Below are 14,256 nucleotides of genomic sequence, written 5' to 3' on the forward strand. Positions count from 1 at the left end.
GCAGTGCCCTGGCAGCCAGGAGGGCCACCTGTGTCCTGGGGGGCATCAGGCACAGCATCACCAGCGGGATTGCCCCGCACTGCTCTGCACTGGGGTGGCCTCACCCTGAATATCATGTCCAGTTTTGGGTGCCACAGTATAAGAAAGATTAAACTATTACAGAGTGTCCAAAGGAGGACTTCAAAGATGGTGAAGGGTCTAGAAGAGAAGCCGTATGAGGAGTGGCCTCTTCAGCCTGGAGGAGACTGAGGGGAGACCTCATTGCAGTCCACAGTTTCCACATGAGGGGAAGCAGAGGGGCTGACAGTGATCTCTCTTCTCTGGTGACCAGTGGTAGAACCCAAGGGAATGGCCTGAAGCTGTGAAGTTGTGCCAGGGAAGGTTTAAGTTGGATATTAGAAAAAAGGTTTCTCAACCAAAGGATGGTTGAGCCCTAGAACAGGCTCTGCAGGGAAGTGGTCAGAGCACTAGCCTGAAAAAATTCAAGAAGTGTTTGGACAACACTCTTGGGCACATGGTGTGACTCTTGGGGATGGCCTTGTGCAGGGCCAGGAGTTGGACTTGGATGATCCCTATGGATCCCTTCAACTCAGGATATTCTATGACTGGAGCATACAAGCACCATTCTGTAGCCTGGTTATGGGGACAGCAGGTGATATTTTGATGTCAGTCCCTCCTCCTTGACTAGTTACTATGTGGAAGCCAGGTTGCATCTATTATAGACTATTCACTTCCTTACCCAATTACCATTCAATAATTCTATTCCACCTCTAACACTGGGTAGGATTGTTGCAAAATGTGGAATATGTAAAAATTTTCTTAAGAAAGGATGTTCTTTGATGTTTGTTCTTTGTCTGCTTTTAAGCCTTATCAACAAGAAGGGATATTCAATCTGTGGAACAGACAACAGCTAACAAGCAAGCTCTAAGTGATGTCCAGGTGTTAGAAAAACAAATTACTTGGTAGAATTGCCTTGTTAGGGTTTAGGGCTTGACATGCTACAGAGATCTCAGACCTAGGGGAAGGTTAACAAAGCTTGGGAAGAAGGATGTACCACTGATAGTGGACACAAAGAATGCAGAATTTACAGGCCACAAAGACATCTGGGAGAACTCCCAAGATAAAGAAGAAACTAATAAACCCAACCCAGCAACTGTGCTGAAATCAGCACTGACTGGGTAAATGATAATTCCAGCAGGGGAAGATTGTGACCACTGGCTCATGGACCACTGACCCCAAAGAGAAAGACTGAGCATGGGACTAATTAGCATGAGAAGCAAGAGAATCATTAACCAATAAAAGAATACCAATTAATAAGAGAACACTAATTCCTTTGTTTGCTAAAATGTATAAAGAGTAAAAGGTTTTGATAATTGGTGTGCATGATTTGTGCAATAACACTGAGCAGCCCAGGATTGTGCAACTCTGAAATAAATAATCAGTGTCTCTCTTAAGTGTGTCATTACTGGCTTGTTGTGCACTGGGTAACAAATCTGATTTTGGCAGAGAAGATTGCTCAGCATTTCGGGCAGTAGCTCCTGCTTTCTATATTTTATCGGTCTAGAGACTGAATTAATTAGTTAAGTATTCCATCGTTTTCTTCAAGTGCTGCTGGTTTTTGTTTGTTTGTTTAGGCACACACATTTAATATAAGTACACTCATGCTGAATCAAGATTTTGAACTGTTACTCTAAGAGGAAGAATGTCTTCCTGTATGTCCCAGGACTACTCTGCCAGGCCCATTAGGTTTCCTTCCTAGCTTGTAGCAGAACCCTGAATCAAAAACTTACTACAAAAATAAACACCATTGTCACAATTAAAATCTATGCAAAAAAAGATAGCAAAATGCAGATTTATTTCATGGCTTCAATTACAAATGTATTTACTTCCTGCTTAGCTGAAAATAAATTGGGGTGTACCACTGGCAATCTAAATGATTAACACTACATAAAAAAGTTCAGCTCAGAAATCACAAGCTACCAGTTTCAGTACCTGTAGGGATTTTTCCTAACAAAAATACGTATTTTAAAAAGCCCTGAACCACTTGACATGTATCATCACTGACACACACGGAACACCCATGCCACAACACTGCAGCGCAACTTTCTAATACAAAGTAATCAGTCCTCCAGTGCTCCATAGTCCATGCAGCTGTGCACATCCTCTTCCTTGGAGAGCTATATAGTCCTTCTTTAAAGCACAGGGTCCAAGTTGCTGTGTTTATAACATTACCTCTATGTACAACCACTTCACATTATTGTGGAGCCCAGCACAGAGTCTGAAGTGCCCTTTACTAGTGGCACCTGCTGCTCATGGTGTTCCATGACACAAGTTTGGCTCCCTCAGCTTTCCTGTCACAGAAATCCAGCCATGTGATCTCACTTTTGTTTCTAGCAAATTTTAGTCTTTTCGAGTTAAACGTGCCCTCATAAACACACATTTGGTAGAGACACACCAAGAGCTGTGGAAGGAAACACTATTCAGTGAAAGGGCCAAGTCACGAGGCACATGGGTATCTACATGTAATGACAGATATGTCAATGTACCAGTGCTCATGTGAAATATGGGACACAGGCAGGAACCAGCAAATAAACACCAAAAGATATTGAAACAAAAAAACCTCACCATACTGAAACACACAATGCTATCACATTTAACATTCTAACAGCTACAGCTTCAAATAGTAACTGGAACTTAAAGAAGAAAATTAAATATCACTGTTGCAAATTTACAGTTGCTTTAGAATTGCTTTTTAAAATAGGAATGAAGGACACTATTGAAAATTCAATTCAATAAGAAGTTGTTACTGTTCATTACAGAAACATAAACAAGCTAGCAATGAATCAAACTGGACGTGAATGTTCTTTTTTCATACACAGGGATTTGATGTTCAATGCTTTATCAGTCGTAAATTTATAAAAGTTAATTTGTTTTCTCCCATTCCCTCATCCAACTACTCTCTGACTCTCAAGGCAAGTACCTGCCAGTTTGCTCCAATACCAGTCTTTTAACATTCTTGGTGCCAATAATATATGAGAATGCTAGAGGTGTATGGGACCAGATTACTTCAACTGAAAGCAGCAGTGAGATTTTTCTTCATGTATATGAACTTATCACCTTAGTCACCCTTTGAAGTTAGTGAAGACGAATACCTCCTTCAACTACAACTTCTCACATCCTAAAGAAGTTTTTTTCCCCCAGTGACTACACAGAGAAACTAGGATGAAGGGCTCAGATACAGGTACCTGAAGGAAAAAGTTCCCAGTGAATAGGCCCAATATTTTTAACAAACCATTCAAAAGTATTGTAGATTTTTATTTCTTAGTGCCCATAAACACACACACAATCCACATCTCTAAAGTTTAAATACTAAGTATGAAATTAAATTAAATAACAGGGAACTTCATGTACATGGCATTGGTCTAGACACAAGAGAAACATACAATTAGAGAACTCCACTGGAAGTATTTGGTGAAAAGAAACTAACATCCATAGCAGTCATTGTGACTATTTTTCTGACTCCATTCTGTGCATTAAATAATTCTGTATTTCTCTTCTCAGAATTGTATTTAAACAAGTAATCTTTCTCAAAAAAAAAAGAAAAAAGAAAAAAGAAAAAAGAAAAAAGGCTTCTTAATTTCCCTAGAGAATCAAACAAGCCAGCTGATAAGGAAACTTTAATCTTCTGTAATTAGCAATGGGAAAAAAAAATCCAGCACACTGGAAAGACTGACAATATTTGTAACTACTGTTATATACAAGCCCACTTTTTCTTCACCTTTTTCTCTTTGAAGTTGAGTGTTCTGCACTATTCCAGGAGTCGGTTATGAGGTATGAAAAACCAATAAAAAGGTTAACATTATAACCATTTTAATAAAAGCCACTGCACTGTTTGCACTTTCAAAATATTTCTGAAAATAAAGTAAAAAAATATTTAGTATTCTTAAAAGTCTTAAGGAAATTTTTATTACAAAAGCAGTCATCTTTGTGGCTTCTTTTGAACACAATTCTGCCGCAACATTACACTCAGACATACGGATATGCTTCATATTACCATTATACAAGTAATCACATTGCATTTCTATAGCAGTGAATATTAATTATATAAAACAAATAAACCCTCACAAAAATATATACAGGTACCCAGAAAGCTAATCAAGAAGAAATGATGTTGTCTGTACTAAAAAGTAAACACTATTTTCAAATACTAACAAAACATTCAATTTGTTTGTCTGTTTCTTCTGTCTAAGACTCTTGAGTAAAAAGACTTCCACAGAGGAATTTCTACAACTTTGGTTTATAATGACCTAGAAAGAATTCATACCTCATACATATTGATCTAGTAGATGTCTTTAAAGCTGATATGGAAAGCAACAGGGAAAGCTGTATTTGTGGACTTTATGATGAGAATAATAATTTAAACTCAGGATGTCATATTTCAAATATACAGAAAAGACCTGATTATATTAAACACATTTATCTTCTGCTATAAATTAGCTCATCCAGCCAGATCCCAACGCTTTAATTCCTCATGACTGAAGAAGCTACGTGTTCTCCCCATCTGATTAATAGTAGGCTACATATGGAAGGCCTTAAGAGCCTGCTGTTTTCACTGAAGGGTGTATCTATTTCAGCACCTTTCAGATGCAAAAGTTGGTACTAAGCTGTGCTGGTCATTGGATGATGATTAGCCATACTGGTGCAGTGTTTTGCTTACCAGATGCTTGTTAAAGGGTATGCTAATATCATATTCAGAAACAAGTTTCTGAAAATTTTGTCCAGAAACCAGAAGAAATGGAAACAATTGCAACGGCTTTGTACCCTATGTGAACTAATTAGTCCTGCTGAGAAACAGGCTATATTTGCAGGAGAGGAGCACACATCCATGCCTCTGGCCCCCTTACTAAAACCAGTATGGCAACCTTCTACATAATGAAGCCATGTTAGTTTGTTCAAAGCCAAAACTTGTGGATAGCACTGCACTGCCACAGCCTTACTGGCTAGATCTACAGTTAGTCTGGCAAAAATATTACATTAAAGTACCTGCATGACCTGTAGTACCCAAGCTAGCTTTGTCAGAAGATCCTTTGGTAGTTCTGCAGTATTGCAGTGTGCTCTGTAGACACACCTAGTTCTTGAAACAACTGTCTTTTCCAAGCAAATTTATAATGTAAAAGTAGCCTATGGGAGGTTCAAAACATGGTATAGATGTAGAATGGCTCTATGGTGGTCAGATGAGAAGGTCATACAACATCCTGTCTTGCGGCAGGAATTTCCCCGACACTTTAAGTGGTTCCATGCACAGATGAGTTGTGTGTGGAGAACGTTAAACAGTCTCATATTAATTGATGGACATTTTAGGAAAGCTGCAAATACTGCACTGATCAGTTCCTTCCAGGGGACATGGCTGGCAAGAATAAAGGAACATGAAAAGACAGGTAAAGTTCCCCAGTTTTCATATCCAATGGCAAACTTCCCATCTTAAACAAACAAACAAACACAAACATCTCAAAAAACCCCAAACAAACGGGAAAATGCAACCACCAGCAAATAAACAGACATGTGACTACTTCCTGAAGCAGGAATGTAAATATTAGTACATGACAAACAACTCTGGACAGCCAGAGTTCAAATGTGTATTAAAGCATAGCCCCGTTTGAGAGGTAACACGGTATCGACATAAACCACCTCTGAGTCATCCCACATCGATGTTCTCAGTTTATGCATTAACAGCTATGCTTATTTATCTGCCCTTTCAGCAAACACGTGAGCCATGGGAGACAAAGGTGCGGCCAAGTTCTTCCAGGTAACTGATCAACAGCCAAGGTCAGGTCTTCTGCACAGTTACTCTTCCACAGAAATTATCTCTTTATTCCCCAGCAATATAGGAGCTGAAAGGTATAATGTCCTTAACCAGAAAGCACTGAATTGCCTGAGAACACAGCAATTAGCTCCTACAGACACTATACCGTACTTAGACCACTGACCTGCCACAGGAGCTAAAGCAATTCTGACTTGTCCATGTTGTCTGTGCTACGTGAGGCTGCCTACAAGAACAGAAACTCTACCTGACTCCTCTGTTGCCTCATCTTCTTTTCACTAGCTGCTTGCTAAAATCTCCATCTCCATCTAAGAGTATTTTCTACACTCAAGCATACCTCAGCAGTACACTGGCCGAGAGATATTTATGGTCAAATCCTTGCCCTTATTTACTCCTGTACAAATCTGACACTTCACAGCCTAGAGACAGAAATGAGCATAGGGCTTAACTCAAATTATATGAATAGACTGATGTGCTGGAGAGAATTCATTCTTCCACTGGCTCTGCAGGACTGGCACTGGAAGGCAGTAATAAAACAGAAGTGGACAGATATTTTTCATACTTGAAAAGATCAGGATTTAAACAGGAAATTACACTTTTAAGTATCACTTTCAGAAATAAAACTGCCTCCTGCTATTCATCCTGCTACTAAAAAGTCAGATGAAGATATCAAATTACAAGTGTATGCTGTGAAATTCCATCTGCATTGCTTTCATTTACCTATAAAAATGTTCTAATGGACTTTAAAAGCAGTTCAAGGAAAAATAAAATGATCCCTCAAGCTGAAATGCTAGGATCTGTAGGAGGGCAATACTGGACATTCAAGTGTGTGGTGCTGGTGGTACTGTTTTTGAGAAATGATGACTGAATCCTGTACATGGTCAGAAGTACCCATGTAACAGTAGTCATAAACAGCATGCACGGGCAACCTGAAAAGGAACATCAGGCACCGCCTTTCTTTTGCAACTGCTCCAGTTTTCTTCTTAAGAGGTTGTAGTTTTCCTTGGTTCCAGGTGCCATAGGATCAAGCTTCAGAGAGACTTCATAGTGCTTCTTTGCTAAGTCAAGGTTTCCCCAGCGATGATAAAGCACAGCTGGAACATCAATGGGGAATTTCATTAGCAATATTGTTGAATAACGTACAGTCTTGCCAATCACTTAGAAAACAACATTGAAGTATTTGTTTCCAGCAAGGGTCTGTCACTTGCTGGTGGCACAGTAGCTGCTTGTTCTGTTGCCAAATGCAGGAGCAAAGCCTGGGAGCAGAACTGGCATGGGAATGATGAAGGAATGAATTACAATGGAGCCATAAATGGCAGCTCTTATCTGGTGAGCTCATTGCGGGTTACAAGCATAGCATAAATGAACCAATTTGCAGACACTGAAGTGCAGCTACCTCTGGGCTGGATTGTGCAGCCCTCTTGATCTGTCATATCGTGTGACAGCTTTTCTGGTTTTAGTGCCCTGTTCTTCTGGCTGGCAGTTCCTCTAGAAAGTAAAATAGAAATCTGCCCAGCAGGAAGAAGGCTCAAAAGATTGCTTTTTCTTTTTAAACACAATGAATATGAAGCAGATAAACAATACAGCTGATAAGAGTTAGAAAGGCTCTTACCCAAATTACCGTGATAACTGGCAGCATTTGGATTGGCTTTAATTGCCTTGAGGAACAAAGCTTCAGATTCCTGAATAATTTAAAATAACAAGTCATCAGGAAAGTCCATTCTCATATATATATATATAAAACAATGCCAAATTTACCCAGCATTGTAATTAAAAACCCTCTGAAATGATGCCATATCTATATGATACCACCATATAAATATCCTGAGCCTGCCCAATCCTGTAGCTCAAGTGGCTACAGCCCCCTGGAAACAGTAATAATGCTACAAGTAAGTGTCATGCTTTCATAGGCTGCTGTAATTTTAGCAGAAAGTTATTAAGCACTAGTGAAGTGTTTAATAACTCTTTACCTAAGTAAACTCTTACCTACTTTACCTAAATAACTCTTTACCTTTTGCTCTTTACCTAAAGTACCTTTTTTTTTTAATAGTTATAGTATTTTCAAACATTATCTGCTGAAGTTTTCCCTACTTATGCAATCAAATTAAGGAAAATGGAATTCAGTATCTAAGCAAACTGCTTTTAGACACCTTTCCTTTTACAATAATTTTAGCATTAAAAACAGGGGCATTGCAGTAAATCCCTTTCAAACATGTTTCAGTGTGGTTCCCAATGAAGAGTACCTGCGTACCTTTTATTTAAAAAATCATGCCAAATCATATCATGCCATACAACATCCTTCACATTTTCCTCACCAGTTATCTTCTCTGCATTACCACTTGCAGTGTGTACTCTTAAGACTCTTGGTATCGGAGTACTTAGAAAACATCAGCTCCCTCACCAAATATTCAGAGAATAATTTACTGCTAAATTTATTCTCTAGTTAAAACAATTCTATTTTTCTGAACTAGCTGCTAATATAGATACTTTTTTCCCAGAGCATATTTCCTGCAGAAGTTTAAAAAGTCACAGGCCCCCAGCCCAAATGAAGCATATTTACTCACTGACATGCAAGTTTAGATACTTGAGAGCACATTTTACATAGATTTCTATGCTGTGCTTTAGGGAAAGTTGTTCATTCAGTTTCAATGCAAATGACTTGAAGATAAAATTACCTCAATGTGGTAGGCTTCCGTCTGAATGCACATACTTGCTGTCTGAGGTATGTGAGAATAGTAACATGAAGAAAAGTCCTTTCCTTTGTGCTAAGCTTTTGCTGCTTAAAATATAACACAGGCTCTACTGAAAAAGAAAACCTGTCAGCCAGATTTTTGGTTCCACCATCTTCTTATGTCAAGCATGAAATAACTCTCTGTAAGGGCCCCTTCAGGGGAAAAGAAATTTCTGATGTCAAGATTGAGTCACTCAACTCTGAGTGACTTAAGAGCCTCCCCATATGTCCAAATTCAAGCCCAAACTAAAAGCATTGCTGAGCACAGCTGAGGCTGCCATTCTCAAGGCAGGAGAGACTCATGCGGAAAGTGCCTTCATCTCCACAGGTCAAGGAAATTACAAACCCCAGGGTTCTCAGAGCTTCTCCAGTGGAGGGCCACAAAGATGAGGGGACTGAAGCATCTCTGTTATGAGAAAAGGCAGAAGAAGCTGGGCCTGTTAAGCCTCCAGAAGAGATGACTGAGGGGACCTCATCGATGTCTAAGTACCTGAAGGGAGTGTGCCAAAAGGATGGATCCAGGCACTTCTCATTCATGCCATGCAACAGCACAACAGGCAAAGAGCAGAAACTGATGCACAGGAAGTTCCACTTGAACACGAAGAAGAACTTCTTTACTGTACAGGTGACAGATCACTGGAACAGATTGACCAGAGGGGTTGTGGAGTGCCCTTCCCTGGAGATACTCAAAACCTGCTTGGATGGGATCCTGTGCAACCTGCTCTAGGTGAACCTGCCCTAGCAGGGGGTTGGATGAGACAATCTCCAGAGGTCCCTTCCAACCCTAAGCAATCTGTGATTAAAGTTTTGTTTCATTGACACTGAACTGTGCCATAAATTAAGTCCCTCCTGATGGGAGAGAATTTGCTGAAAGTCTTTGAGAGGAGTTTCACAGATAAACCGAGACTTTTCCTTTAGTTTCAATGCTTCCAGATAGTTGTTTATTAAGTCTTATCAGAGAAACAGAGCCACTAGCGTGACCCAGGTACAGCACAGAAGACAGAAAAGCAGGAGTGAGCTCTAGTTATCAAGATTTACACAGCTTTTAAAGATATTTTAACCAATAGTTACTAAAAACGTACATTATTTTCACTTTCCTACCAATTATTCAGTAACACGACTAGGAACTGCGGAATTTTCTATCCAATCAATCCAAACTACTTTTACTGCAGAATATGGAGTAGTAGAAGAAGGAGAAGAAGGTTTAGAGAACAACAATCCTCCATTTTGATATTTTTTACTCTTATCTATGTACTACAAAGAGAAGCCCAAAACTTCTAAATTTTTCACCCTGTGACAATCTTACATAGTAGTCTATCACCTGATTCACACCACTGTATTTTCTAGTTCTTGTCTGACTGTTGGTAATTTTTTCCAAGGTTTGAAGCTAAAACAGTGTTGTTCAGGGGGGTAAGAACCCATAAAAACAGGCAGAGAAATATTCTCGGCACTCTGGTTCCTACATTTCAGGACAAGGAATACTTGGATAGGAGTTAACAAGGGAACAAGATGCCGGCAAATTTAAGAGTATATGACTCCATAGTGCAAATTCTAGCATTGCTTTTCTATGGCATGAGCAGTTGCTCCAGCATTCTCATACCCAGACTATTAAAGTTCCTGGATGCATTGGTCTCTTTGAAACCCATACTATTTAGTGACTTCATTCATGTTTTGGATGATGGGACTGAATGCGGTTCCAAAACTTTACATATAGCACCTAAGAGGAGGGTGTGAGAAATACACTGGAGGGGAGAACAGCTACTTGGAGGGACCTGGGCAGGGCAGAGAAACAGACTAGCAGGAATCACAGAATGGTTGAGGCTGGACTGGACCTCTGACCATGTGATTTCCTCTGTTAGCACTTGGAGACCACACCTGAAGTATGTGTTCAGGCTGGGGGTCTCCATTACAAGAAAGACACAGACATACTCCAGTGAGTCTTGCAGAGAGCCACGAAGGTGGTAAAGGCTGGAGCACAGGACATGCAAGGAACAGCTGAGAGAAACAGATCTTTTCAGGCTTCAGGAGAGAAGATGAAGATGCTGCCTACAACTGCTTGATGAGATAATACACGGAAGATGGAAACAAAATCTTCTCACATGTAAGACGGGATGAGACATAATGGATGCAAGATGGCCTACAAGAAATACCAATAAAGGAAACATCAATTTTTTTTTTTTATCATAAATTTGGTCAAGCATTGAAACATGCTGTCCAGAGAGGTTTTAGAATCTCTATCCACAGAGATACTTAGGATTCAACTGGAACTGGCCCTGGTTTGGGTTAGGGGTTGGATTAGAGACTCAAAAATATGACAAGAGGTTCAAGATAACCTCCTCTTTTCATACGACTCTGCAGTCCTAAAAATCAACAGTGGATTGGCACTTGAAACCATGTAGTAATTTTAAGTCCCACAAAGCTGTATTTTTTCCCACTCCAAATTTTAGTATTTTGGCCTAATAAGTAAATCTCTTTTTTCCTCACTGGGCAGGTTAACACCAATCAAAATGAAAGATATGCTGACCATTTAATTCAGTCTTATGCCTAAAAGTTGCCACTTACACAGAGCAGAAGCACCTAATGTACAGAATTGCATCCTTTCACTGTTGAAGCACAGTGGGACAACACGTGCAATGTGCTTCCAGATAATTTAATGAAATAGATATTCAAGAGCTGGCTGCCATTACCATACATCTTCAACTCCATGCTCAGAATATTTTTATCACCACTACTTTGCTCAGCAGCTAGTAGAAGCATACTGGTTGATTAAAGGCTATTTAAGGTGCATCATATTCATATTACTGTGGATATATGGAGTAAATATACATACCAGTACATCAATGATATTTCAGATTGCTGCATCTTGCCAAATCTTTAAGTGTTGCCAAGAAACTTGCAGCTTGCATATAGCAAAGGCTTGGGGTAAGCACACTGCATTCCATCTGCTGCCAAGGCCACAAAATTGTAGTCTGGCTTTATTTCAAATACAAAAAATGCTGAATGGTTTCAATTTATTGCACTTTTTACAGAAAAAGTATAGACGTATACATAACAAAAATATAGCACACATCTTTTTCAAAGAACTAAAGATAGCTTGGTTCTTCATCCATTGAGATAAGAACAAGCAATTAAAGGAGAATCTAACTTGGTATAACAGACGTTAATTAAAAAACCCAAACAAAACCACAGAAACAGCTCATCCTTTATGTGCTTTTCCTTCTGGAACAATAAATCATTTATCAGTCAATGCAAAAAAAAAAAAAAGCACTATTTTTTATTTTTTGTGACGTAGGAAACCTATCTTCTGCTGAAAATCAAAATGCATTTGAAACTGAAGGACAATGTTGTGTGCTTATTGGAAGGAAATCTCTCACAACATCATAAAACTTTTTTGACTCAATGTCTTTTAAAATAAGAGATAACAAAAATCCCTAGAACAAATCTTCCTTTGTGGCAACAAAGCCAATGTAGTAGCAATTTTTATACAGACACATAATAAGTAACCTAATAAATTAAATGCCTGAGGTTATACAACACATCAGACACAGCCAGGCAGCACTCTGAAAATTACCTCCCATCACCTTGACAGTCTCCATCCCCTGTTCCTCCCCTCCAATTCGATTCAATAAAAATCCTTGAAGAGCCATCCACTTCTCTGTTTTTACACGGTGAGGGGGTGGACAAGAAACCTGAAATTTTCATGCCTTTTTTTCATCAGTAAGCATTCTCCCATTACAAACAAATCTGTATCTCTTCTTTCCAGGCAATGGAAAATACAGCTGCTGAGATCATAACCTTTGGTTATGAGCCCACTTTCCAATTCCCCTAATTTGCTCTCCCTGTTATAACCCAGCAGTTTTAAGTGACTAGTTAAGCTCTGCACAAACCTACTACTCCATTTTGAACTACTAAAACACTCACTGGCGCTCTGCTTTTTTTCCTGGGCTCCACTATTCCTTTTGCTTTTTTCAGAATGTGGACTTAAAAGCTGCACTTTCCCCTACTCTTATTTCTACTTCGTCTCCAACATGTTCTCCTGCAGCATAACAACTTTCAGGGCTGGCAATCAAAACCACTATCTTCTTTTTTATTTTTTAAATCCACTAAGACAGACTTGACTCTCCTACACCTGGAAAAGTTTTCTAGCTTGTTTTCAACTTATTTTTTCTACTTTATTTCATTATAAATGCTCTTTATTCTGTCATGCTACATATTCTTCCCAATGATTGACTATAAAATCCTCTATTCTTCCACAGTCATGACTCACCAAAATAATTCTAGCAATTACCTCCTCCATAATCTCATACCTTATGCATTCTGGATGTTAATTTGTATCCTTCTGGAACTTTGTTAAACTAACCTAAAATATATATTTTATAACAGTCTCAGGTGGAGAGAGAAAAGAATTAGAGCATACAGGAAAAAAACCCAGCCAGTTTAGAAAAACAGCAGCAGGGTGTTAAACAGCATCACTAATGCAAACAAAAGCAAGTGCTGGGTTGTCACAGGCCCTGGCTTCACATGTGGACAGGTCAGGACTCCACAGCTGAACAATACTGTAGAAATTTAAGTGGTCACAGTAACTGCTGGACAAATGTATATATTTTGAGAATCATGGAATCATTAAAGTTGGAAAAGACCTTTAAGATCATGAGGTCCAATTGTCAACCCAGCACCACCACCATGTTCACCATTAAACCATGTCCTCAAGTGCCATATCCACACATTTCTGGAACACTTCCAGGGATGGCGACTCCACCACTTCCCTGGGCAATCTGGTCCAATGTTTTACAACCCCTTTTATGAAAAAAATTCCCTACTATCCAATCTAAACCTTCCCTGGTGCAACTTAGGCCATTTCCTCTTGTCAAGTTTCATATAATAAAATCTTCTTACTTTGTATATAAATGAGGATGTTCCTTCAGTGCTGCTAACATTATCACTACCAAAAAGACATCAAAACCCCTTAAAAGCCAAGCTTTGGTAAATGATGTTTTTCTGAGGAACACCAGAATTTGATTATTAATTTTTCCCTATCATATACATAAATCACTGACTATAGAGTCAGTTTAAACAACTAACTATATTAAATGTGTATGATTTATTCTCTACCAGCTCACACAATTCCCTTTGGAAAACAAGTCAATCTCCTCAGTTTCATTACATTTGCTACTTGCAAATAAAGGTAGCTAATGCTGAGGTACCACTCACAGGCTGGTCCACTGCATCCAAGAGAAAGTTCAATACATTGCTCAATGTATGGACTTTCTCTCACAGTATTCTGAGATCACCCAGGTATCCCATCCTCAATCTGGGATTAACAAACTTGTATTATTGTATTTTAGATAGCATCTGAGGCAAAAAGGCTAGAATTCTTATCTATCTATATTCACAGAACACATAGCAAAAGCACAAGGACTAGCCTGTCCCATCCAATTTGAGTTCCTGAAACAAGGTCTCTAATTCAATGCAGGCTCTCTCCCTCGGCAGTGAAGCAACACAAGACCCTAACTGCCCTCTAGTGTGCTTAAGAGCCTATTTCTCTCCACTGACCACTGACATAGTGTAGGGCAGTGACATTTGTAACCCAGGCATCTAAAATAAGGAGAGATAAGCTCAAGCCAGAATCACACACTAACACTGTGAAAAAAAGGGGCACTGAAACCTGATTATCTAAGTCATAATCCAGAATGATGTCCTCAAA

At 39.2% G+C, this 14,256-nt stretch overlaps 1 protein-coding gene across 4 annotated transcripts in view; it reads right to left on the minus strand.

Annotated features, from left to right (window-relative positions):
* Nucleotides 1–1,822: 1,822 nt before the first annotated feature.
* Nucleotides 1,823–14,256, minus strand: part of TMTC4 (transmembrane O-mannosyltransferase targeting cadherins 4) — a 56,621-nt gene continuing 44,187 nt past the window's right edge. For 2 of the 4 annotated variants that reach the window (XM_048295889.1, XM_048295891.1), the window contains 2 exons: nt 7,434–7,503; nt 1,823–6,915 (listed from right to left, as the gene is read on the minus strand). In XM_048295889.1, the coding sequence (XP_048151846.1) occupies nt 6,764–6,915; nt 7,434–7,503 (222 nt within the window). In that variant the 3' untranslated portion in view covers nt 1,823–6,763. Of the gene's footprint in view, nt 6,916–7,433; nt 7,504–9,934; nt 10,690–14,256 lie in introns of those variants that run through there. The other 2 variants (XM_048295888.1, XM_048295890.1) reach the window with 2 other exon arrangements.

This window comes from Corvus hawaiiensis, chromosome 2 (genome assembly GCF_020740725.1).
Source record: "Corvus hawaiiensis isolate bCorHaw1 chromosome 2, bCorHaw1.pri.cur, whole genome shotgun sequence".
NCBI lineage: Eukaryota > Metazoa > Chordata > Aves > Passeriformes > Corvidae > Corvus > Corvus hawaiiensis.